Raw genomic sequence first — 26,745 nt, 5'->3', positions numbered from 1 at the left:
AAGCCTGCCTTTCTGGTGCAGAAAGAACTGAGGTTTGGAGCACATCTGATGGCTGTCTCAGCTCTTCTGTTTAACTTCACTATGGTCTATAAAATTTTTTAATAGCAGTAAAATATGCATGGCATAAAATTTACCATCTTAATCATTTAAGTGTACAAGTTCAGTAGTGTTAAGCATATTCACATTGTTGTGCAACCAATCCACAAAACTCTTTTCATCTTGGAAAACTGAAACTCTGTACCCATTAAACAATAACTCCCCATTTCCTATTACCTCCATGCCCTGGCAGCCACCATTCTACTTTCGGTCTCTATGAATTTGACTACCCTAGGTACCTCATATAAATGGAATTACACAGTCTTTGTCTTTTGTGACTGGCCTATTTCACTTAACATAGCGTCCTCAAGGTTCATCCATGTTGTAGCATGTGTCAGAATTGCTTCCCTTTTTAAGGCTCAGTGATATTTCACTGTATGTATAGAGGTGTATACATAAACATTTACCATATGTTTATGGTGTATCCATAAACATTTACCATATGTTTATGGTGTATCCATAAACATTTTGTTTATCCATCATCCATTGATGGACACTTGGGTTGCTTCCACCTTTTAGCTATTGTGAATAATGCTGCTATGAACATGTGTGTGTATAAAATGTTCTTTGGTGAAAAGTTCTTTTCTTCTGGAATATGTTGCTTCCTTGTATTTTTGGTGTCCACCATTGGTTGAGCACTATCCTTCCCCAAGGTTATTGCAGGACCTATAATACCATATCTTATTTCTTTCAAATCCAAGGCCCTTTTTCTCCTTGACCTGCTGTTTGCCATTGGTATGCCCACCTGTTGGTACAATACTTGGGACACAGTATAGATTATTTTTTAAACAAGTGAATGAATGAATGAAGCAAAATTAAATAGAAGAGAAACAAGCTATTTTTCCCCATAAAATGGTTGGGACCCCAAGCCTGTCTAGATATGTCTTCCAAATGTCTCTCTTTCAAACATCTGGCCCTTGTTCCTTTTTAAATTAACTTAGTATAGGGGCACCTGGGTGGCTCAATAGGTTAAGCACCCAACTCTTGGTTTTGGCTCATGTCATGATCTCATAGTTCATGAGTTCAAGTCTCACATTGGACTCCATGCTAACAGTGTGGAGCCTGGTTGGGATTTTCTCTCTCCCTCTCTCTCTCTGCCCTTCCCCTGTTCATGCTCACGTGTGCTCTCTCTCTGTTAAAATAAATAAATAAAATAAAAATCAATAAATAAATAAATAAATAAATAAATAAATACTTAAAAAACTTTTAACTCAGTTTAATTTAGCTATCATTCTATATTTTTAGACAAAACACACTAACATAATCAATACCTCTTTTCCTGCTTTTCTTCCCATGATTTGAACACGAGGCTTGTATATATTTATTATAAATGAGTAAATCTGAGAGTGAATGCATGCATGAAGGAATTATTTAATGAATGCACCAACTAAGAATTTATTTTTTGGTGAGTGGTATATTTCTTAGAGACCTTTATTATGATGGGAGAGAGAAAGGAAAGGAAGGAGGAATGGGAGGGACATCAATTATTTTCTCATTCCACAAATAACCACAGTTCTGGGTACTGGGGGTTCAGTAGTAAACAAAACAGGCATGGTTCAGGTTCTCAGGGCCTTACCTTTCAAGGAGTGAAACAGACAAACAGAATGATTTCCAGTTGTTATCAAGCCATGAAAGGAAACAGGAAGCCATGCTAGAGAAGAATTGGAGCCTACTGGGAAGGGCAGTCAGGAGGACATGGATGAAGAGGTGAAACAGAGTGAGAAGGAGCCTGGTCAGGAGAAGAAGGCGGCGGGCGGGCAGAAGGGGGGGGTGTACTGAGGCAAGCAATCACCTGGCCAGAGGAAAGCATTTTCAAAGAGTCCATCTGACTAATGTGGAGAGGGGAGCAGAGAGGAGTGAGGCTAGAACAGGGGCCTGGCAGGCCATGGTAAAGAATTTAGACTTTTGTTAAGATCATTGAAAATCCATTGACATATTTGAGTTTGAGAAATATATGCTCTAATTTGTGTTTTAAGAAGCATACTCTGGGTGCTGTGGGGAAAATTGTTGGAGGGTGTGTCTGGAAGAGGAGTACCCTGTCAGATCTATGAGAGCCACAGCCCAGGTGAGAGTTGAGGGTGGCCTGGAGTGGAGGTGACCCTGGAGGCAGGGAGATGGGGGCAGACTGAAGATTCAGTTTGGGGAGGAGAGATTGCCTTCCTCATCTCCTGTGTTTCCTCGGCTTGTCCCTATGTTTATTTTGTTACCTTTAAGGGCAGTTCCTCAAGGTCGGCTGAATCTGTTGCTGCTATTATCACTGCCATTTTGATGAGTGATTTCACCTGGTACTGTATCAGATTCTCAGCAGTAGTTCACTGGACAATAGTTATTGCAAGCTCCTATCCTCTCTCACTTATGAACTTAATTAAAAGATCTCTCTCTCTTACACACACACATCAAAAACATAAATTGTTGTAAGCATCACTGAATGAAATATGATTATTCCGTCCATCATGGTCACTTCCCTTTGACTCCTAAGCTTTGTTTTCAGGAATACACACAGAGACAAGGAAAGGAACAGTCTTCGAAGGATCTGTATTTTTATTTATTTATTTATTTATAATGTTTATTTATTTTTGAGAGGGAGAGTGAGACAGAGTGTGAGTAGGGGAGGGCCATAGAGAGCAAGACACAGAATCGAAGGCAGACTCCAGGCTCCAAGCTGTCAGCACAGAGCCTGAGCCTGATGCGGGCTCAAACCATGAACTGTGAGAACATGACCTGAGCTGAAGTTGGATGCCCAACCGACTGAGCCACCCAGGTGCCCCAAGGGTCTGTATTTAAATTGTAGCACAGTATGCTTCCCCAAAACTCACTTTTTGTTCATAGTGTGTGGTGAATTTTGGTATATCTGGAAATATGTTACATTTGCTATGATTTGTTCAAGCTATTCTGGAGAAGAGTAGACTACAAGTTTTCCTAGTATAGCATAGTTCATTATCTGAATATTGCAGCACACTAAGCCAGGGGTGGACAGTTGCAAGAGTGAAGGGGATTATGTGGGGACTGATAGCCAAGTGCATATTGTTTGCCTTATGATACCTGGTTGAAACTTGGGTTCTTATTTAACTCTTAGATCTTGTCTAAGAATCTTTGGACCCCATCATTTTGACCCTGCTCTTAAAATTCTGGAGGGTTAGCCCCAGAATCAATCAAACCACTCTTCCTAGAGATTTTGAAATATATGATGGTCCTGAACCCCTCTGAGCCCAGAGCAACCCACTTGCTACCCATGTCTTGTAGGAAGGAAAGGGAAACCATTTGGCTGTTGGGATTGAAGAAAAGGTGATACCTATGGTTTGCTTGCCTCAGAATATTCTGAACTGTGCCTACTCTGTGATTTTTCAAACGTAAAACATGAAATTTCTTAGGATATGGTCATTAAAATGATTTTTTTTCTTTCAATTCACAAAGTAGGATTTGTAAATTACAAAAGACATATTCCTTTCTGTCCTTACAGAAGAAACATTGTCTATTTCAGGATTCATTTTCTCTAATATGGGATTTTAGCTCCAGCTATAATTCAGGGGGTGCTTGTCTGGTAATTGCATTCTTTTGCTGATTTTTCTCTTTCTCATCTTGAAGATGATTTTATTTTTTCATGCCATAAACCAAATGCTATTTAATGTCCTTATTAGGGAAGGACAATTAACATATCCATGAATTGTTGTCCTATTTATACATCTGTTATCAGTGAATTACTTGTTTGTTTAAGAATGAAGTTCTACCTCATTTAAGACCATTTTTGCCTATTAGCAAATGAATTCTATTTGAATTTTCATGAGTGTGTTTTAGTTCATACCAAAGAGCAATTGTTTTAGGAAATCAGAACACTGAAAATTTTTTAAACAAGTAAAAGATGTACTATCTGCTTATAAATAGTTGAAGTTGAAACACAAATAATATATTTCCTAATTGCTTTTTTTTTAGACCTAACAACAATTGATCATGGGTAGGGTTGATATTAGCCAATTTGGACAATAATATATACTACTAAATGAAAATGTATTTTAAAAAGCTTTTAAAAGAGCCACCTGCCAGGTCAAATTGATTAAGCATCTAAGTATCATGTTGGATTTAAAATATATTTGTGTGAGATATCTGTTTAATCCTTGAGGTCTAATAATAAACTTTGTAGAGAAGGTTGAGCTTTGTCCAGAGTTTACTTGAGGTGTCAGGATAAGTAATTGCCTTGCTGCTACAAATTTGGAATTTAACATTTTGTTGGGCCTATTTTTTTCTGCCACTCCATAGATAATAAATTTCATGAAGGGATCTTTCCATTGGCAGAAGTCAGTTCCTTTTGTTTTCTCTGCAGAAAATGAGTTGCTTTGCTTTGTGATAGGCAGGTATCCAAGCATTAATACTTTTCTTTTCAGTCTAGAATCAGGTAATGACGGCCCATCATTCTTACTGACAGCAGGGATGACAATCTTGCTCGTCCCATATCTTCTAGTACAGCTCAAGGACAAGAACAGTGGCTAGAATTTTATCAGCAGGCTCAAGAGTCAAGGGACAGAAGTGATGGGGGTTGGAGTAGGTGATTAACTCTTTTGAGATTCCTCTCATTTTATCAACTCCAAATTGACCAGAGGTGCTATTGTACTATAGAAGCTTGAATGCCATCCCTCACTTATCCCTCTGGAATGATACAAACACAATCTATTTTGTTGATCAATTCTTTTCCTCTCTCTGTCTCTCTCTGTTTCTCTCTCTTTTGATGCAGTAGATCAGGTGTTGGCCAGCTAGAGCTTGCAGGACAAATCCAGCCTGTGGCTGGCAAGCTAAAAGTGGGTTTTATATTTTTAAGTGGTTGAAAAACCAGAAGAAAAATATTTCTTGAAAACGATGTGTCAGTGCTCGTAAATAAAATTTTACTTAAATATGACCTGCTGATTCATTTACATATTGTCTGTGGATATTTTTCTGCCACATTGAAAAATTGAATTGAGTAGTTAGGACAGATACTGATTGGACCACAAAATTTAAGTTGAGACAAGTCTAGGCACTTCTCAAAAAATATAACTGTTAGGGGTGCCTGGCTGGCTCAGTCACTTAGGCATCTGACTTCAGCTCAGGTCATGACCTCACGGCTAGTAGGTTCGAGCCCCATATCCAACTCTGTGCTGACAGCTCAGAGCCTGGAGCCTACTTTGAATTTTATATGTCTGTCTTTCTCTCTGTTCCTCCCCCACTCATGCTCTCTGTCTCTCAAAATAAATAAATAAACATTTTTAAAAAAGAAGAAAGAAATACATTTTTTACTATGTATATAGCTATGATCGTGTTGTTAACTGTAGTGGTGATTTTCCTGTATTGTGGACAAGATATTTTTTTCAGGAGCCAAATGGAGAAAATTTTTAGCATATTTCTCATGTTCAGTGTGGTCTAATTGAATTAAGGGAAGAGTCAGAGCCATAAGATCTCAGAGACCGGTCAGACAGGAAATCATCTAATCCAGAGGTCATCTAATCCAGAGGTATGGGATTAATCCATTCATTGATTTGTTAAAAAAATTTTAAATTAATTTTTTAAATTTACATCCAAGTTAGTTAGCATATAGTGCAACAATGATTTCAGCAGTAGATTCCTTAATGCACCTTACCCATTTAGCCCATCCCCCCCTCCCACAACCCTTCCAGTAACCCTCTGTTTGTTCTCCATATTTAAAAGTCTCTTATGTTTTGTCCCCCTCCCTGTTTTTATATTACTTTTGCTTCCCTTCCCTTATGTTCATCAGTTTTGCATCTTAAAGTCCTCATATGAGTGAAGTCATATGATTTTTGTCTTTCTCTGACTAATTTCGCTTAGCATAATACCCTCTAGTTCCATCCATGTAGTTGCAAATGACAAGATTTTATTCTTTTTGATTGCTGAGTAATAGTCCATTGTATATATATATACCACATCTTCTTTATCCATTCATCCATTGATGGGCATTTGGGCTCTTTCCATACTTTGGCTATTGTTGATAGTGCTGCTATAAACATGGGGGTGCATGTGCCCCTTCAAAACAGCATACCTGTATCCCTTGGATAAATACTTAGTAGTGCAATTGCTGGGTTGTAGGGTAGTTCTATTTGTAGTTTTTTGAGGAACCTCCATACTCCTTTCCAGAGTGGCTGCACCAGTTTGCATTCCTACCAGCAGTGCAAAAGAGATCCTCTTTTTCCGTATCTTCGCTAACATCTGTTGTTGCCTGAGTTGTTAATGTTAGCCATTCTGACAGGTGTGAGGTAGTATCTCATTGTGGTTTTGATTTGTATTTCCCTGATGATGAGTGATGTTGAGCATTTTTTCATGTGTCAGTTGGCCATCTGGATGTCTTCTTTGGAGAAGTGTCTATTCATGTCTTTGGCCTATTTCTTCACTGGATTATTTGTTTTTTGGGTGTTGAGTTAGTACCCAAAATCTATAAAGAACTTATCAAACTCAACATCCAAAATGCATCCATTAATTTTACTTGCTTCCTCTTTTACCAGTCATTTTATTTGGGAGCTTATCTCAACTTGGCAGGTATGCAAACTTTCAGAAGTTTCAAGAATACTAGTAACACTTTTTTCTTTTTCTTTCTTTTTAAAAGGAATTAGCACATGTTTATTATAAAAAATAATATGTGACCAGCTATCTACTTTTTAAACCGAAAAAAGGTGGGAATATAAAATTTATCATAAAGATTAAAAATGCCATTTTTTTTTAGTGGCCTCTAGTCGTGTTGTAGGACTTTTTTTTGCCTTCTTTGCAACAAATCCTTGTATGTACACAAAGTTAATGTGACAGTAAACAACTTCTGGGCTGTTTAATTGATATTTGAAGTAAAATTACCTGAGGGTATTTTTGTATATGTATTAGAAACCTTAAAAATTTGCATATGTTCTGTCTTTACTTAGGTGGATCAGCTAAATAACATGCTATTTAATGACTTTGTAACAGTTGTTCTTACTCATTCTCATTCTTTACATTTGCCTGGCTTAGGTCCTCTCCCCTTTAGAATAGTGTCTGGGTTGAACCACTCAGCCTGCATTGAACATGGGCTTCAAGGACGTGTGGTTCTATGGAGTTGCGAGACCCTAAGCCACCAAGAAGAGGGTGGCAAACCCTGATTTGCAAGTGAATGCTTCCTCTTTCCCACAGTTGACATTCAGCTTTGGGACAAGATCACAAAACCCTTTCAGTCAATCACAGGGCCCCAAATGGATAAAGGCTGAAATAGTGTATTTTGGATGAAGCCCAGGAAACAAATTATAATGTATGTTCTGTCTTTAAAAGAACCATTCCCCCAAGGGCACTGGGAATTTTAGGTTTGTCCACAATGTGACCAGACAGAACTCTCCCAGGCTGTTTACAAGGGCTGTGATTAGGCTCCTCTAAGCTCTGGAAGAATATAGGAGAACAGGGCAGCATGTGGAAACTTGCCGGGTTCAGTGTGGACTATTACTGGGCCTGAGGCCCTGGTTGATTCTGCTCAGCTCTGGAAGAGTTACTGCAGTTTTCCAGCCAGAACTTCAGAGAACTCCAGTGGAATCTATTAGAACCCCTCTGTGGGATCCACCTAGGATCCTGGCACTGGTCAGCACATTCTAATGGTTCAGTTATTCAAAGTCACTGCTGCACCCTCCCATGGTCCCTGCTGTCCACTGTATGGTTCCTTGTTTCCTGTGTGCATTTCATCAGTGAGACTGTGAACCCTTACCACCCACCCTGAAACTCATTGTCTTCTATTCCTTACACAGCCCCTAAGCACTAGCGGGACTTTGCATTCATTTCAGTAATTTCTCTGTAAATGTGGACTGTGTGGTAGGACGGGAGAGGCTAGTTCTCAGGAGAATGTGTGCTTTTTTGTATGTATATATATTGTGCAATGTTATTAAGTCCCAACCAGACCTTACAGGGGCAGTGATTGAATTCTCTTGCCATTAGTAGAACAGACAGTAGGTGGGATGAGTATTAAGCTTAAATATCTCCGGTGCACCACTTGAACCATGTGTCCCACCTGTGGGTTGTTTGCAGCTGGCCCTTTTGTTGCATTGGGTCCCCTAATTCTCTTTTCAGTCCCTTTCATCTCTTTATTGTTCTCTGAGGCACAGCTCTGTAAACCACTCAGAGGCCTTTCAACTTCTCTTGCTTTTTGTTTGATGCAGCCAATTGACTAGTACTGTCAGCTAATTGAAGTGGAAATGTAAAATGAAAGCTGTATTATTCAGCTGCCAAGTCTCCTCAGTTGGCAGGGAATGGGTGATGCTGGTAATTGTACCAGAAGTGTAATTGCTCTGGGTTCTGCCTCTGGATTTCACAGTGAACCCTGGGAGGGTCTTCCTTGGAGACACCTGATCCCTGCTTCTCTTCAGTGGCTTCCTGGCAAACAGTGAGGTTTGAGGCAAATCTAATCAAGCATTCTTATGTTGTTAGAGAATACAACCACTGTGTATTTTGCTGACTGCAGGAGTGGATTGCTTGGTCTAAGTACTTAGTCAATATGTCATTCCCATCAGAACTGGCAGTTAATTTCCTCTTGGTTTGGGTTGGGGGTGGAATCCATGTTCCCAGAGGTGAAGATGCTAACCCCATATGCCAGTCGTGGCCTGTGCCAGAGTGTTCTTGGGAACAGTAGCTGATGCAGAACAGAAGCCCATTTGTAAACTAGTTATGAATGAGGAAAGGTTTACATGTCTGGAAAGAGTTGAATAGCTTAATGGAAAAATAAGAAAAGTAGAATGTAGTTGATTAGTTTGGCATTAAAGTTAATCATATCAGTGGTTTTGGCCAAACCGAGCTTGCTTGCTTTTTTCTTTTCCTTTTTTTTTTCTTTTCCCATTTTAATTCCTGAATCGAGTGACAATGGGGAACAATATTTTAGGGTAGACTGTGTGGGCTGTAGCATGTGGAATCATATGGCATGGGTAACTTCTGCTCCTCCCCACTATTTAACCCTGAGCCCATGGCATGCAATAGTAATTTTTCCACTTACCCTACTTGGACAGAGCTTCAGAATCCTCCTCAACACAGCATTTTAAGTGTTTTTTTTTTGTAGAGCTGGCATCTGTGAGAAAACCTGTCTACCATCTCTGACTTAGAACTTTGGAAGACTTTCCACTACTCACCCAGGACATGGAAATAGCAGCAGCTATGTAATTATTGCACTCTTCTCGTTTGCCAAGATTAAGAAGGTTGATTTGAGCAGTGTTGTCTGGTACAGTTTTGTTACCATATCATTATTACTTTATTATGCCATGTGGCGTTATAGAAAGCTTCCTCAAACATTTCTAGAGGAGAAGCTGTTTTTGTTTCCTTCGAAGTTTAAGATCTTGAGTAAGATATTGAGAGTAAGGTTGCTGCGGCAGAGCTGGTTACCCTTGTTGGTCCCAGATTCCTTCCTGTGCAGAAATCCTTGCCAGCTGCACTGTGGTGGGGTGGAGGTGGTGACAGCAGCCAAAGTCAATTAGGTCAGTTGATCAGTTATACAGAAACCTGTTGAGAGCTGTCCTCTCCAGAACTATCATCTTTTAGTTGAAAGAGCATAGTTCTTGATACTAAGCAGCCCTGCCTTCAAATTCTGGCTTTCCCAGTCACCAATTTTTTTTTTTTTTTAAGCTTTGGTTTCTTTTTTTTTTGGAAAACAGAAGCAATAATTAAGTAATTCACAAGGTTTTTGCAAGGATTAAATGTCACATGTAAATACATATTTGTATGTGATATGAATATTATAGGTGTACATATGCATGTATATACACCTGTAATATACACATATATGTATATATAAGACACATACATATGTAATGTATGTATATAATAGTTGCTTAGTAAAAAGTAGCCATGAGTATTGCATGGACATATAACTTGTGTAAAGACATTTTAAAATGGACATTATAAAATGGGGTTGGAAAGTTGAGTGTTTGATTAAAAAAATGCATTATCTATATGGTATCTTATTTTGAAAAGTAAGCTTTGTAACTTGCACATCAGGAGTGGTTGTACATTGATGAACATGGTCATGAAATGCACACATGAGAAAAAAAATCAAGCAGATGATGAACTGCTTTATGACTTCTGTACAAAGATGTACAGTGATCCCTCTGACAGAGGTCATACAGAGATTTATTTGGAGTACAGGAAGGGTCTAAGGATAGAGAACTGGAAGCCTCTGCTCTACCCTATAAGTGTTGGGCACTGTGCTGAGGAATCTAAAATGTGTTATGTAATTTAGCCTCCTAATATTCCTCTTGAGTAGGTTTTATTATCTTTATATTTTTTTTATATAAAAGGAAACTGAAGCTTAGTCAGGAAATTATCTTGTTTAAGGTTCTGTAACTATTAAGTCAAGGAGCTAGATTCTACCCCCCAGATGTATGACTCCAGAATTCATTTCTAGATTATGGACACTGAGCTCTAGCGTCTGAATTTATGGAGGAAGAATCTTGTCTAGTGTGCCCAGCTTGCTGAAGGCAGGTTCTAACTCCTAGTCCAGTGCTCTTTTTCCATACTAGGTTCTCTCTTCAATTATTCTTTTCCTTTGTTCCCTAATTATTTTCAAAATCTTGCTTCTTCAACTGTATTTCAAGTTCAAGTGCATATGTAAGGAACAGGGTTGTATTCTTTGGTATCCAGTTTATATTTTTTTGTAATTCCCAGTTGCTTAGCACAGTGACAGATCCTCAAATTCTTGGTGACTTGAATGGTTGAAGAATTTAGTCTCTGAAATTCCATCTTGGATGGGGCAGAGGTATAAATGTATACAAATATGTATATACTTATATACATATACAAATTATGTGTACAAATATGTATATATTTATATACATATACAAATCGGGTTTTTTATCTTTGAGATGTTCAATTGGTACTTTGCAAGAATGGCTCTCAATGTTATTGGATCCATTTCACTGTTTTTATCCAATCTGACAATCTTTAATTTTCATTTTCATAATTACTGATATTTGAAGGTTTATATTTACTATCTTACTATTTGTTTTCTGTTTGTTCTCCTGTTTTGTGTTTCTTTTTTCTCTTTTCTTCTTTTGGATCAATACAAAATTCATTTCCCCATCTGTTAGCTTCTTTAGTTATACATGCTTTTACTATTTCTTTTAGTGGTAATCCTAGAGATTACATGTATTAATTATTTATCTCTTCCCAGCTAGTACTAGGACCTTGAAACACTTTAAACTTATTTACTTTTCTGCAGTCTTAGATGTTATTGTTATCCATTTTATATTACCTGCATTTTAAATTCCACAAAATATTATTTTTGTTTTATGCAGTTATTTTTTATATTTACCCACACATTTGCCCTTTCCATTACTCTCAGTTTCTTCCTACATTACTGTGTTTCCATCTATAATAATGTTCTGTTTTCCTGAAGAACTTCCTTTACTTTTTTATGTTTGGGTCTGCAGGTGACAAATTCTCATAAGTTTTATTAATTTAAAATGTTTTTATTTCACTTTTATTTTTTTGAAGGCTATTTTTGCTGGGTATAGAATCCTAAATTGATTATTGTTTTTATTTATCACTTAAAAGATTTTTTTTCTGACTTCCATCATTTTTTTTTGTGGAGAAGTTGGCTATCAAGGTTTAGTGTTCATCTTTGAAGATAATTCTCCACCCCTCTATAGACTTTTAAGATTTTTCTCTATGGAAACAACTTAAGTGACAGTCAGTGGATGAATGGATAAAAAAAATGTGAACACACACACACACAGGAATATTATTCATCCTTAAAAACAGGGAAATCCTATCATTTGTGAGAACACAGATGAACTTGGAGGGCATCATGCTAACTGAAATGAGCCAGACTGAGAAAGACAAATACAATATGATATCACTTATAGATGGAATCTCAAAAAAAAAAAAATAAATAAAAGTCAAGAGCCACTTGGCTGGCTCAATCAGAAGAACATGTAACTCGATCTTGGAATTGTGAGTGCAAGTCTCATGCTGGGTGTGGAGATTACTTAAATAAATAAAACTTTGAAAAATGATGAAAATAAAAAGTAAAAAAAAATATAGACTCATATAACAGAAAATAGAAATTGGTTGCTAGGGGCTGGGGATGTGGGGCGGAATAGAGAAGAAAAACAGATTTTATTCTTTACTGTTAGTTTTCAGTAGTCTTACTCCAATGTGCTTAAGGTATTATTTTCTTTATATTTATTCTGCTTGATAGTCTTATCACTTCTTGAATCTTAATGTTTTTCTTTGTTTTGGAAATTTTTTGGCTGTTATTTTTTCAAAAATTTATTTTTGCCCATTTTCTGTCATCTCTTCCTCACATGCCTATATATTAAACCTTATAGTATGTTTCATGTGTCTCCCATGCTCTTTTCTAATACTTTTTGTTTTTTGTCCCTCAGTTTGGATATTTTCTAATGAGCTATCTCCTCACTTAACTAATATTCTTTTAAGTTATGTTCAGCATGCAGTTAAAAAAATTAATCTCATTTGTTTGTATTTTGCTGTTCTTGAATTTCCAATTAATTATGGTTGGGGATACTGGTTATCTGATAAAACATTCATAGTTTCTAAAAAATTTCCAATACAATTTTTTTTTGTCTTCTGTTATTTTCATAAAGTTCTAAACAAAATAAAGTACAGTCTTCCCTTGAGTTACATGATAGTTAAGTTTTTGGATAATTCAGTACATATTATTATCACTCAATAACTTTTTTTGTGTTTATATGTGAAACAGAGTTAGGATAATAACCAGGTAATTATAAACAGATTTTTCACTGACATGAATGTTTGGAAGGACATTCAAATGTCATCTGGAAATGGGACAGTTTTTCTTTGTGCAAGAGTGTCTTGCATGACATGAAATCTAGAATTTATGATCCGTATCCATTAAATGCCAGTAGCACCCCAACCTTCAGTCTTCAAAACAAATTTTCAAATGCCTCTTAGGGCAGCGTAGCCCCTGTTTAAGAGCTTGCTTTACATTAAATAGTGAGGTTGCCGGTAATGAAGTCTTTGAGTCAGGGCCTTGTTCAGGCCTGAAAACAGGCATATTAGGATGTGGCTTTTCCTGGTTGAATGTGAGTGTCAGTACAGCTCCCAGCCATTTATTGGATGGCCAATTTAACTAGGTCAACTGCTAAGAGCCTGGCTACAGGAAAAAAGAGGGGTTGAGGACATGCAGCAGAACTTCAAATGATACATGCAGTGTTGGCATGCTGGAACATGGCAGTATCAGGCAGGTGAGCCTGGCATTCAGTCAGAAATAGAGGGGCCATTTCAGAGTAAAGGTCTTGACTGAGACCTAAGTCTAGAAGGCAGGATTTCAGATAGTGCATATTGAAAATGGCCATTGCAGGAGCAAGACTTTTATTGGGCAGCCTGGGGAGTGAAGTGCTATTGTCTATATATTTGGCTTTTCAGCAATTACATCACAAAATGGCTAGTGATTATCCAAATTTGAGAATGTCCATCCATCCATCCATCCATCCATCCATCCATCCATCCATTAACCCAGTCAAAAACATTGTAAGTGCCTATTATGTTTTAGTCATTATGGGAACACAAAGCTATCTATATATAAAGAAATTGTCTCTACTCTTGGGAAGGGAGGGAGACAAATGAACAACAAATTATAAAACAAATGATAATGATCTAGTGGGAGAGGAAGACAAAATAAATAATATTAATACGAGATATAATGGAATAGCAGTAATTTAATTTCATGTGCAAATATTTTGAATGCGTATTTTTTCCCTTCATTTTCCTTAGGAGTGTGAAATGAAATGTGTAAGAGCTGAATTGTTAGAGGGAAAAATGTGATTATAAGCTTAAGCTATACCAGGGTCTCCCTAGTATCTGACTTACTTAAAGTGGAAATATGAGGCAGACTTTTTATTCATTATAGAACTTTTTCTGCAGGTAACATCTGTAGAAATTTATGAGGGTTATTTTGTCATTGGATGTTCTTGGGTTGTCCTTTCACTGTAACAGAATTGTGTTAGAATAAATAGAAAGCTGTGCGTAAAAAATAGAAGAGTTACAGAGCTAAGCCTGTGTTTCCATTGCTTCAGAATTTGGAATATGAAGCACATTTACTGGGCATTTAATTTTATTCTACATTTTGAAGAGATTCTTTTTTTTTTTTTTTTTTTTTTTTGGTATACTCTTCTAGGAGTGTAGTTTCCACAGCACTCTCTAGTGGAATATTTTGTAAACAATTTAAGCTATGGGAAAGTTAACTCCTCCTTATCTTGTAAACTGGAGATTCCAGGAGGATTTTCTAAAGCTCTAAATGTTACAACTACTCTCTGTAGCAGAAAATACCATCATCAACTGGTTAAGGTTGTGACAGGTGACCAAACTCATATCTAACATTTAGTAAGTGCTTCCTATGTATCAGTCACTCTGCTAACATGTATATTAATTTAGGGGCACATTGGTGGCTCAGTCAGTTAAGTGTCTGACTCTTGATTTCGGCTCAGGTCATTATCTCATGGTTCATGGGATCAATCCCCATGTCAGCCTCTGAGCTGACAACACAAAGTCTGCTTTGGGATTCTCTCTTTTCTTCTCTCTTTCTCCCCCCCCTCAAAATAAATAAATAAACTTTAAAAAAGTATATTAATTTATTTCATCTTTACTATCACTCTTTGGTTCTGTCTTATCTGTATTATATGTTAGGAAACGGACACTCAGAAAAGCTGAGATTTGTCCCAAGATCCCACAGCTAGGGAGCAATTGAGTTGGTATTTGAACCCACGTTTACCCACTCTACTATCCTGATATTGCTGCTTGAGTTAATGTGGTGTATGACCTTGTGTTCACAGACCAAGGCTGTGGGTACAGAAGTGGGTATGGTTGGAAAAATAAAAGCTTCAGAATCTAATAGACACTGGTTCAAATATAGGTACCATCACTTACAAGCTTTGGTAATATTACCTAACTCCTATGAACCTTGGTTTCCTCATCTGTAAAGTGGGGATGATGATATCTATCTCACAATATTTTAGGGAGAAATATAAAAGATCTGAATGTGTCTCAGAGTCTGGAATCCAGAAAGTGCCATTTTTCTCCTTCTTCTTTTCTGGGCAAAATAGACCTGGGAGGAATAAGTCTTGCATTGTAAAAGTAGGGGAAGTTTTGGGAACATGGGGCAGGGAAATATTACCTTAGTCAAGGAGGCAGGGAGTTCCTCCCTGAGGAAGTAATATTTCAACTGAGACCTGGAGGACATGATGATGGAAGTTAGATTAAAAGGGGGTAGGAGTATGCTTTGCAGGCATGGGGAATATTTTAGGCAGATAAGTCACTTAACCCCACAGTCCTTTCCTCTGAAGATTTGCAGCACTGCCCTCTTGTGCTTCATTTTGGCTTGTAGAGTGAGAGATGGAAGTAAGCGTGATTTGAACTGGTAAGACTGCTATACAATAGAAGGCATTCTATTGTTATTGATATTATATGACAATAGTAGAGCATGGAAGAAAAAGGTGGGTTTGATTCCAGATCTATTCATGACTTATGTGCTGTGGACAATTCCTTCAGTCTTTTGACACCCTATTCCCTCCTTTATAAAATATAAGGTAGTGATACTTTGTTCACAAGTTGCTGGGAGGACCAATAGGCTAGCGTGTGTATGGGGGACTCACGGAAATACTGGCACATGGCAAGAACTTGTTCCCTTTCCTTCCCCTGCCCCTGCCTGTGCTACCACACTACCCTAAGGAAACATATGTACAGGAACTTGATGTTAACTTGGCATGCTGTTCAGCGACTCTTGTCAGCCAGTTGAACAAAGACATTTTCAGTTATGTGTAGCAGCTGTCTTTTCATCTGCGATTCATGCTGTTGTTTCTGTATCCAAACTGATTTTCTTATAGCTGGTGCCTTTGAGTTTATCATTTTAAGACAGCTGGAGGAAGACATCAGGTACAAGCTAGTCTCTCCAGGATGCAGTAATGGGAAACTACTTAGGTCCTTGGTGTGGAAAACAACAAACTCCATAAGGGGGCCTTATATGAAGCAAGCTTTTGAAATAGGTCTCAGACAGGAAGTGGTCTGCCATTTTCTCTCTCATTTGGCATTTGCTCCTCCTGAAAGAAGAGAATTTAATGTAAAGATAAGGACTCCTATCTTTCCTTAACAATATGTGTCTTCTGCTTCTTTTTATTTGAGGCTGGATAAGGAGCTTTACATGAACTTTAAAATGAGACTGAATGAAAAAGGTATTGTTTATCTAAGCTGTCTGAGGAAGGGCACTTGGGGAGAAGAATTGAACTCCAAAATAACCTTATGAAAGTTATTGATTCGTTTCTTTATGGTTCCTTGACAAACAAGAACATTATTTCCGTGCCTGAACTGGAGCTGGGTCAACGAAACTTTTTTTATGGATTATCTTTTCTGAAAACTAGACTTGTCAGAAAATAAACCTCCAGAAATGAAGATATGAGACCCAGTTGAATATTATGGCCTTCTCTTGAGTTGAAGGACAAGTAGGAAACACAATTAATTTTTAAAAATCTTACTGAGTGCAAGAAGGTTTGGGAATAACTCAAGAAGTTTAGATAAATGGCTCCCTGTTAAATATGTGATAGGTAGTTTGATTTAACTCCACCTCCCACATGCCAGTTCAATGCCCAGATCCTATTTACCTATGGTTGGCAGAAAAGGGAATACAACGTATTTGTTGTTGTTGTTGTTCTACCTTATATTTTAAAGGTGATTTTAAAAGATCATGTAAGTTTCATCTACTATGTGCAGATACTCTTCTAGACATTAGGGACACAGAAGTGAACAAAACAAACAAAATTCCTGATCTTTTAGGGTCATGTTCTAGTGGGAAAAGGAAAGACCATTAGTAAACAACTGTATAATATGATGTTAAGTGGTGACTACGAGGAAGAAAACCAAGTAAAGGAATAGATAGGTGCAAAATACTATCTGAGGAGGTGTATTTGAGCAGCCACTTGAATGAAATGAAAGAATAAGTCATGGTGATGTTTGGGGGGAAAGAGCACCCCAAACAGAGAGAGTGGCACATTTTAAGGCCCTGAGCTGGGAACATACTTGGTAGTTTCAGGAATAGCAAAGAAAGCCAGCATAGCTAGAGCCAGGTAAAAAAGGTTTCAGAGAGAGGGTAGAAAATGAAATCAGGGAGAGAAATAAGTTACCACTTGAACTTTTTAAGGAGGAGAAAAGCATGATCTGGTGCCATCAAGTTATGACAATCCTATCCTGAACCATCTTCATTTGAGATCCCCACTTTGGAGCCTGGTTTGCTCCAAGTTACAAGCTACCTTGTTCCCCAGAAGGTGCTTGGAGAGACTGTTAGCACCCACTTCCTCCAATGTGATTCCAACAGCTTTCATTTGTCAGTCCCAAACTTGTACCCTCACCATGCAATCTCCAGCTAGGTCTTCCCATTTGACTCAAGGAAGCTTTGGGTCTCCCAAGGGCTAAACATAAAGACAGAAGAATCAGTAATTCTTGATGCCAAGAAGATTTATCAAAATAGGAAAAGAAACTCATAAAAGTGAGAGTGTTGTACCATCTTCCAGAATATGAGTGTATAGGGACCTGATGCCCAAGCCGCCTATAACTATCCTACCACCCAGAGAAGCCAGGGGTCCTGGTCCTTGTCCCCCCACCTGAGAGTTTCTCATCAGCTCTGTATCCCAGCATTGAGTCACCTAAAGATGGCTTTGAGAAGCTGAGGTTTTTGTGAAACTATTTTATTTAAAGAAATATTTTATTGAATAAATGGGAAATATACATGCCTATTATACTGGTCAGGCTTTTCTAGAAAATTTTAATATGCTAAAAAAATCACATAAATTGTATATTTTTGTTACTGAAAAGAATAGAAACTGTAGATAGGATAAAGGGGAAAAAACCCAAAAAGTTACCTACAGTCCATACTGGAGAATGACCATCCTTCACTTACTACCTTATATAATTCCATATTTTGTTTCCATGCACATAAGTATATTTTTATTATAAAAATGGCATTATATTCTACATATTATTTTGTAACTTGAAAGCACAGCTTTGGGTGAGCTTTATTTCTTTTTTCTCATTTTTGGTCTAAGAAACCAAGGGAATTTAAAATGAGACGAATTAATAATTAAAATAGGGTTATTATACTATTCAAATTGAAGAAAATTTATGTTGACAGTTGATATAACTTCTCTTACAGAATACTGTAAATAATTTCCCCCCAGAAATTTTAGTACTGATGAGGGATATATTCACTGTATATGTTTAGCATGAATCAAATGTTCAATAAATACTTAACCAAGTGAAATAATTTATTTTTCTTGAATTACCTGGCTATCACTTTAAGATATTTGTAGATGGAGACACTGTATTATCTATAAGAGAATTTGATTCATATATTATTAAAATATTATAAACTGATTAACAGATTATATTTCGATTGCTTTTTAGGTTTGTCATAATCTAATACCTTAATCTATATTCTAGGGAAAAACTATTTTAAGACTTCTTTTGCAGAGTGTGTTAGATTGCAAGAAAGGATTATAAAGCAACAGAATTGCAACAGTAACATGGAAAATCTGTAAAACTTACTTTACAATGTTATTTCTTTGGACTTTATAGCTTTATCCAAAGTTTTAGCTATTGAGGAACTCTCCTATCCCTACCTTCATAAAGCAATTTTATGGAACCGTAGAAATTGATTCGTAAAGTTTTAGACCTGAAAAATATATGGCTATCTATCCAGGCATTGGTAAAGTGCTCATTTTATTTTAAATTAGCCATAAATTACTTACTCTATTAGGACATCAATATAAGGAAGTTTTTGGTAAGTCCGATGGCCAGATGAAGAAAAATTTTTTCAAACATGGTTTGATTCCAGTGAAGTAATAGCCATCAACATTATGGGGATTTTGTAGTGCTGTCACTTAAACATTGTTTTATCAAGATCTTGCATTCTAACTGGGATATCTCAATTTTCAGGGAGAGATGCTTTCTTGAGGGTTAGCAAGTACTCAGGATTGTTCATTAACTAATTCATCCAGCACTCGGGAACCATGCTTGGTGAAGGGGATATATAGAGGAATAAAATGAGATCTCCTTCTTTAAAGAGTGATAGTCTGATAGGAAGACAGATTCATAAACACATTCAGGAAGGCCTCTTGGGCCCAGATAAATTTAACTTTGAATTAACATAAGGAAAAAATTATGCTTCTATGAGTGAAAGTAAAATATGATTCCATGTTTTTAGAGGATCCTATTTAAAGTTCAGTAAGCCAAGTTCAGTGACTGAGAGCTGCTAACAAGTATAATGGACTGTTTCAGAGTCTGGGGCCTCTGAGACAATAATTGACATGCAGAGAAGAAGTTGACCCCTGGCGTAAGAATGCCAGGCCTAGAGAGAGTGAAGGTGACTGCCTTAGAGCCGTACTGAGCTGAAGGGAGTCCATGGAGGTGGTAATGCCATCCCATATCTGCATGAAAGGAAGACATGGATTCCTGGTTATGTCAGCTCAGCGACACAGGGACTTTTCCAATTTCCTAAGTAGTCTTGAAAATCAATGTGTGGATTCATTCTTCCCTTCTCCTGCAATGTCCTGAATCCTTTCAGTCCTAGGGTCCTAATTAAATAATAATTTCACTCTGCTTTACCTGTGTGGCCTGATGTGTGAAGATGGGGAAGTCAGGTACTTATGGGACTGTTCTCACTCTGAGAAAAGAAAATGTTTAGGAGATGTTTGCTAAATGATCATGACATCTTAGAAAGCACTTGGATTAAAAATATATTACATTTAATAGGCCCTCAGTAAATTCTAGGCACTGTTCAGATCTCTTTAAATACATCATCCCATTTGATCCTTTCAACAACCCTATGAGTTAAGTACTTTATCATTACTACTTTACAGATAAGAAATTCTAGGCACAGACGCGTTAACTTGATAACAGACTCACTGTTCTTTTTGTTTTTTTAATGTTTATTTATTTATTTTGAGAGAGAGAGAGAGAGAGATTGAAAGAGAGAGAGAGAGAGAGAGAGAGAGAGAGAGAGAGAACCCCAAGCAAGCTCCATGCCATCAGCACAGAGCCTGATATGGGGCTCGAATTCACAAACTTTGAGACCTTGACCTGAGCCAAAATCAAGAGTCAGCGGGTGAACCAACTGAGCCACCCAGGCGCCCCAATGACAGACTCACTGTTGTGAATGGTGACACCAGGATTCAAATCCAGGCAGCTTGGCTCCTGACCCTGAGTATTTAGATCTCTTAGAGTTTTGTGAATTTGAGCAAATTACTCAACCTCTCATGTCTTGTTTCCTCATTCGTAAAGTGGGAATAGTCCTAATAATATTGCCAGCACTACAGAGTTGTCACACATGTCAGTGCTTTTCAGAGAAGTGTGCACTAACTTCCCTCTCTGCTGGGCCCAGCCCTCTAGAATGATGGCAGAGGTCAGGAAAGCAAACTAGGCCACCCACTTCCAGTACTACAAATGCCTCCTCTATCAGTGCTTCTTGCTCCCAAAGTCATGCATAAGTCAGCATAAGATAACAGTCAATAAATGGTGGCCATTGGCTTTGTGAAGTTGTCATTTTTATTTAATCTGTACCTTGAAACTGATATTGCATTCTCAAAATCAGCAAGGGACATATATTACATCGTTTACATTACAGGGAATGAAACCTGTTTTTCCTTGCCTACTTGTCATTGCTCTTTCGCTTAAGAGGAGACTGTAGTTGGCACAGTATTGTCAATTTCAGAGGCATGTGCTATAACAATAAAAGAAAAAAACAAAGAAAGAAATTCAGAGGTATTCCAAATCAGGTTCTAGTACTCATTTGCTTTGGCTCAGAGTTTTTGTGAATTAGCCACTGGGAATGTTACCTTACCTCAGATATATTTTGTGTTTCTTAAATGACTTTGGGTTTGAAGCACATTTTCTAAGACCATTTTTCAGTGTGAAAGAATGACCTCATTTGTGCTTGGGAATGTTGTGCACCTCCATGTAAATCTGTACTAGCACTGGTATGGCAGACATGGTCTTCCAGAGAAACAGAGCCAAAAGGAGACATATGTGTATCTTTATATATATATATATATATATATATATGTTTGGGTTTTTTTTTCCATGGAATTGGCTCATGCAGTTGTGAGGACTGACAAGTCCAAAATCTGTAGGGCAGGCCAGAAGGCTGGAAATTAAGGCAAGATTTGAAGTTGCAGTCACGAGTCTGAAATTTTGAAATTTGTAGGGCAGACTGGTAGCCTGGAAACTCAGGCAGAATTCCATGTTTTACTGTTGAGGTTGAATTCCTTCCTCTCCAAGAAACGTCAATTTTTGCTCTAAAGACCTTCAACTGATTGGATGAGGCTTATCATGTTATTGAAGGTAATCTCCTTTACTGAATCAACTGAGTGTAAATGTTAATTACATCTACAGACTATCTTAGCAACATGTAGGCGGTGTCTGACCAAACAACAAGACACCACAGCCTAACCAAGTTGACGTGTAACATTAACTATCCCACTTGGTCTCCGCTTTTTTGTGGGGAAGTCCCAGCTCATCCCGGTTCAAGTCAAAGGCCCTCATGTTCATAATCCATAATAGTTTGTCAGAATCTTATGGATTGTGCTCATATGCATGCTTCTTTTGTACCCCAATATGTTTAGTGTACATCTGGGCATACAATAGTTACTCAATATGTTGGTTGATCTGCTTCAAAAATATTGAACTACTTACCCAGGTCCTTGTGCTGTGAGCATTAGAATATGCAGTATGCAAGAGACAGAAAGTGAAGTCTAAGGTGCTGATGTTATCTACCGGCAAATCCTGCTTTTAGGATGCTGGTTACTCCCAGTCCAAGTGTCATTTTCCTTTAAACATGCTCCGATGGTTTCTGTTAGTTAACAACAAAGAGAAACTTCAAGTCAGGGAGCAGCGTGTCCTCCTGAGGTTTCAGGCCAATCGATGTTTTTTACTCTGGGTATCGACAGCTCTCTGCCGCATGCCCTTGTTTTTGGCTACGTGGGCTGACTGTGGTGAAATGGATTATACTGCTTTTATTGCCTCTCGGGGTTTAATCAGTGCCCAGCAAGCACTGTGTGTGCCTGTGACTTTCTGTTGCTTTTTAATTGTTTAGGCTGTGGGGCTGTTGATGGTGCTGCTTCGCTGTGCTCATACCTTGACTGATCAGTTTTTAACTGAAAGCTTATGCTTCCTTGCAGGATGCCACAACTTGGAAGCCTGATTCATGCCAGAACTGCCGTTGCCATGGCAACATCGTTATCTGCAAACCTGCTGTTTGCAGAAACCCTCAGTGTGCCTTTGAAAAGGTATGTCATCCTAATTGTATCCTAAATGAACAGGTAAAGTCAGAGAAGGTTAGGGTTTCTGCATCTTTTCAGTCGTTTGTTTCTGACATCTATCCCAATCTCTAACTGAAAGCCTTACAAAATTCAGAAGAGAATTTTAACGTCACATCTAAGAATATCTTAATTTCTGTTTATTGAGAATTTACTCTGGACCAGGCACTCAGTGAAAGGTTTACAAACGTTATCCCATTTAATATCATGTGGGGCAAGTATCTTTATCCCCACTTTACAGATGAGGATATGAAGCCTGGAGATTTCAAGCAACCTAACCATGATTATGCAGTTAATCATCTGCTGCCCAGAGAGTTCCCTGGGGCTGACCAGTGCCAAAGCTGTTGATAATCACCACAACATTTACAAGCCATTGAATGGACTGAAAGTCATCATTGACTTCTTGAAGATGATTTTCCAAAAATACTATTTATTCTCCCACCAACATTATTGTACTGCCATTGAGCTCACTAAGACCTTTGACTTGAGAAATCTCCTGGTTGACCAAATATATGAGAGGTATTTCCTCCTTTCCCCTTTGTTAAAAATTTTCAGTTTTTTTCTGACACATCTATTCTGTTAGAATATTTTTTCCAGGTGCTGACTCTTTTCTTTTTAAAGTGAATCTATTAAAAAAAAGCTTAAGCTTCAAATTTGAACATTTGAAACTTTGTGGAGAAGACTAAATTTTTTTCTTTAAAAAGCATTCTGTCAATTTCGCAGGTACAGTTTAGTTTTCTCTTTCTCTCCCCCCCCCCATAATAATGCATCTTGAGACTTTATGCCATCTAGTGCTAATATGTTTCTGTTTGTTTCTAACGTTGGAGGGAAGGTTCTATCTACCTTTCAGTGTAGCCCTCAATTTCTTCATGGTTTATTTCTGAGAAGCTGGGTGTACATCCAGTGTTGGTAAATTTAATAATCTTTTGTTGTAAATATGGGGCTTTCTATTTTATGGAGCCAATACTCCTAAAAGATCTCTACTTTGCTGCTTAGCATGTTATATCAGAATCTGAGCTGGTCATATAAAGGCCATGAAGATACATCCTCTTCTGCTGCACGTGAACAGCTGTGGTATCCTGTAAGAAGCCTGGAATGAAATGTTAGAAGATATTGATCATATTGCTGAAAATTAAATGTGTTCTGTACCAGGGCTCAGCAGATGAAATCTGGCCTGCCATTTGTTTTTGTATGGCCTATAACAAAAGAACACTTTGTATATTTTTAAAAGGTTGGAAAAAGATAAACAACAATATTTCATGGTATAAAAATTATATGGACTTAAATTTTAATGTCCATAAACAAAATTTTGTTGAAACACAGGCATACTCATTTGTTTATGTGTTATCTGTGGCTGCTTTTATAGCACAAGGACAAAGTTGTGTAGTTATGACATAAACCAAATGTGGCCCTCAAAGGCTAAAATATTTATTATCTGGCCCTTTACAGAAAATAAGTTTCTGACTTCTGTTCTATACCAAACATGATGTTGTCCCTTCCCAATTTGCTTTTCTAATTTTTCTCATCTCAGTAAATGTCAACTCCTTTCTCCCAGTTGCTCAGGCCAGAACACTTAGCATCATCCTTGACCTCCCCACCACCTCCTACATCTCACATCCAGTGCATTAGCAACTCCCCAGCTTTCTTCATAAAACCGTAGATCCCAAATGTAATTTCCCTGCTCTTAGCTCTGGTTCTACCTATTATCATTTTTTTGTCTGTATTCTCACTCTAGCCTCTTGTTTCACTGTTTCTGGATCTGCTTCTTCACTGTAATCTTGATTTAGCAACCAGCGTTATCCTATTAAAAATTAAGCCATATCGTGTTGGTTCTCTCCTTAAACTCCTCCAGTGGCTTCCAATGGCTTCTTTTCTCACTTAGAGTAACTGCTCACAGTGTCCTGTAAAGTACTACTGTACCGCTTTAATTAATCTACTGTTTTCTTCCTTGCTTACCCTGCTTCAGGCACCAAGCCTGCTGGGTGTTCCTGGATATGTCAGGCCCACTTTCGCCATTTGGGCCTTTGTACTGCTTTTCCTGATGAAATTGTTCATTCTCTGGAGATATATATATATGTCAGTCACTTGATTCTTTACCTCCTTTACCTCCTTTAAGTCTTGCACTAATGTCATTCTATTTAAAATTGCAAATCTCGGGGCACCTGAGTGGCTCAGTTGGTTAAGCATCCAAATCTTGATTTTGGCTCAGGTCATAATCTCTTGGTTTGTGAGTTTGGCCCCATGTTGGGCTCTGTGCTGACAGCATGGAGCCTGCTTGGGATTTTCTGTCCTCCTTTCCCTTCCCCACTCCCTCTCTCTATTAAATTAATAAATAAATAAAATTTGAAAAAAATTGCAAATCTCTACCCTACCACACATTTCCTATTCCTCCTCCATGCTTTATTTTTCTTCTTGGCACAAATATCTGACATACTATATATTTTACTGATACTTCTTGTTTACTGTCTCTTTTATTCACTGTATATCCTCAGCACCTACAATAGCACCTGACACATGGTAGGCACTCAAATATTTTTTGACCGATTGGATGAATGAATGAGAGATAAGGCTAGAGAGTTGGTAAGTTCGAGGTTATGGAAAGCCTTGTACTGTGCTGTACTATGGAGCTTGGGGTTCTATTTTTAAGATAATAGATTACTAATGAAGATTTCAGACATGTGGGTATAATTTCCAGCTTTTAAGAAAGATCTCTTTGGTTTTTCTAAGATAATGCATATTAGAAACGAGGAGATCAATTCACAGGCCATGAGAATAATCTAGATGAAGGGATGAGCACCTGAATCAGAGCGCCAGTAGTGTAGGGCTCAAGAGGAAAGGGCAAGTTCAAGAACATTTAGGGGATAACTAGGCAGAACTAAATGAAGTTAGAAGAGTGAGGGAAAGGAAAAGGAGATATGACTCCCATATTTATGGTTTGATGATTTGTTAGCTGAGCCACTGACTGATACTGAAAATATGTGATAATGAGGACAAGCATTCTGTCTGGGAGGAAATGATGATTTCACTTTAGTGAACATTGAGTTTGAAATGTCCATGGAGAAGCCAGGTGGGCATGTCAAAAAGGGAGCCCATATATGAGTCTAAAGCTTAGAGGAGAAGGCAAGGTTGGAAATATTGTGTGGGTATTATTAGCATATAGTCAGTAGTGTAAACCTTTAGATTTAATGAGCTCATATAAAGAGATTTTGTGAAGAAAGAGTATAAGATCAAGGATGCAATTTGGGGAGCACAGTCATTTACAAGGAGGTGAACATAAGAGAGGGATCTTAGGAAGATTAAAGAGACATGGTCAAAGAGGTAAGAGGTAAGAAGTGGCCAGAGAAGGGGGCAGTATGATGATAGCCAGGAGAGTAGAGAGTTTCCAGAAGGAGTTTGTATCAACAGTGTTGATCACAGGCCACCTTGAAGATGGTGTCAGTAAAGTGGTGGGAGAGGAAGCTATATCACAGAAGTTTGAGTGAATAGAAAGTAGGGAAAGGAAGCCAAGTAAAGGATGCTCTTGCAGGGAACTTTGCTGAGACTAGAAGGAGAGAAATGGGGCATTAGGCAGACACCAGTCATTTGTGAAACTTCTTTGAACCTCTCATCCCTAACCATTGAGCCTTCCTGTGTTGCTGCTTTTCTTATAGCTCTTAAGTAGACTGCAAATGCCTATTTACTTGTTTGCTTCCTCCTCCAGACTCTTAGCTTCTTGAGAGCAAAAACCATGTCTTCTTCACGATTGCAGCCCATCGAACAGCACAGTGTACGGCACTTCGTCAATACTTGCAGAATGACCAAACAAGAGAAGGGAGAGGGTTTTGTTTTTGTTTTCATTTTTTGATATTAGCATGATACAGACATGATCATGCTAGGAGGAAAAAGGGTGGTGACCTAGAAGAGAGAGAGAAGCTGATGATATGAGAGATGGGGTAGGGAAGACAGACAGAATGAATGAATTAGAAGGAGTGGTTTTTGGGAAGCAGAGTGTGTGGGATCCAGAGGTTGGGGTACGGAGGCCAACCTCATTCTCTAAAACTGGAAAGAAAGAGACATGGACAGATACAGATATAGTTAGATTTGTAAGTAAAAATAGGGACAGGAAACTGAAGTAGTTCATATCTAATCTGACTTTGTGAAGATTTTGAGATTTGGTTGGGAGCAGAAAGAGAGTGGATGTTAGGAGCTGTCACTGAGAAGAGAAAGGGACTGACCAAGGTTGAGGTAAAGTATGTGTGCGTGATATTAAGGGCCCATGGAGCAGGACATCAGGAACCTGTGCGGGTACCAAGCTGCATAATGGGATAATTTTCTCATCAATGTTTACTAGCCAGAAATGACAAATTGT

General features: G+C 38.0%; 1 protein-coding gene across 2 annotated transcripts in view; it reads left to right on the top strand.

The window, feature by feature from the left end:
- Positions 1-26,745, top strand: part of FRAS1 (Fraser extracellular matrix complex subunit 1) — a 420,203-nt gene that overhangs the window by 129,876 nt on the left and 263,582 nt on the right. For both annotated transcript variants that reach the window (XM_053217214.1, XM_027058965.2), the window contains exon 3: positions 22,260-22,367. In XM_053217214.1, the coding sequence (XP_053073189.1) occupies positions 22,260-22,367 (108 nt within the window). The remainder of the gene's footprint in view (positions 1-22,259; positions 22,368-26,745) is intronic.

This window comes from Acinonyx jubatus, chromosome B1 (assembly GCF_027475565.1).
Source record: "Acinonyx jubatus isolate Ajub_Pintada_27869175 chromosome B1, VMU_Ajub_asm_v1.0, whole genome shotgun sequence".
In the NCBI taxonomy this organism is placed as follows: Eukaryota; Metazoa; Chordata; class Mammalia; order Carnivora; family Felidae; genus Acinonyx; species Acinonyx jubatus.
This window is presented reverse-complemented; position numbering and strand designations above follow the sequence as displayed.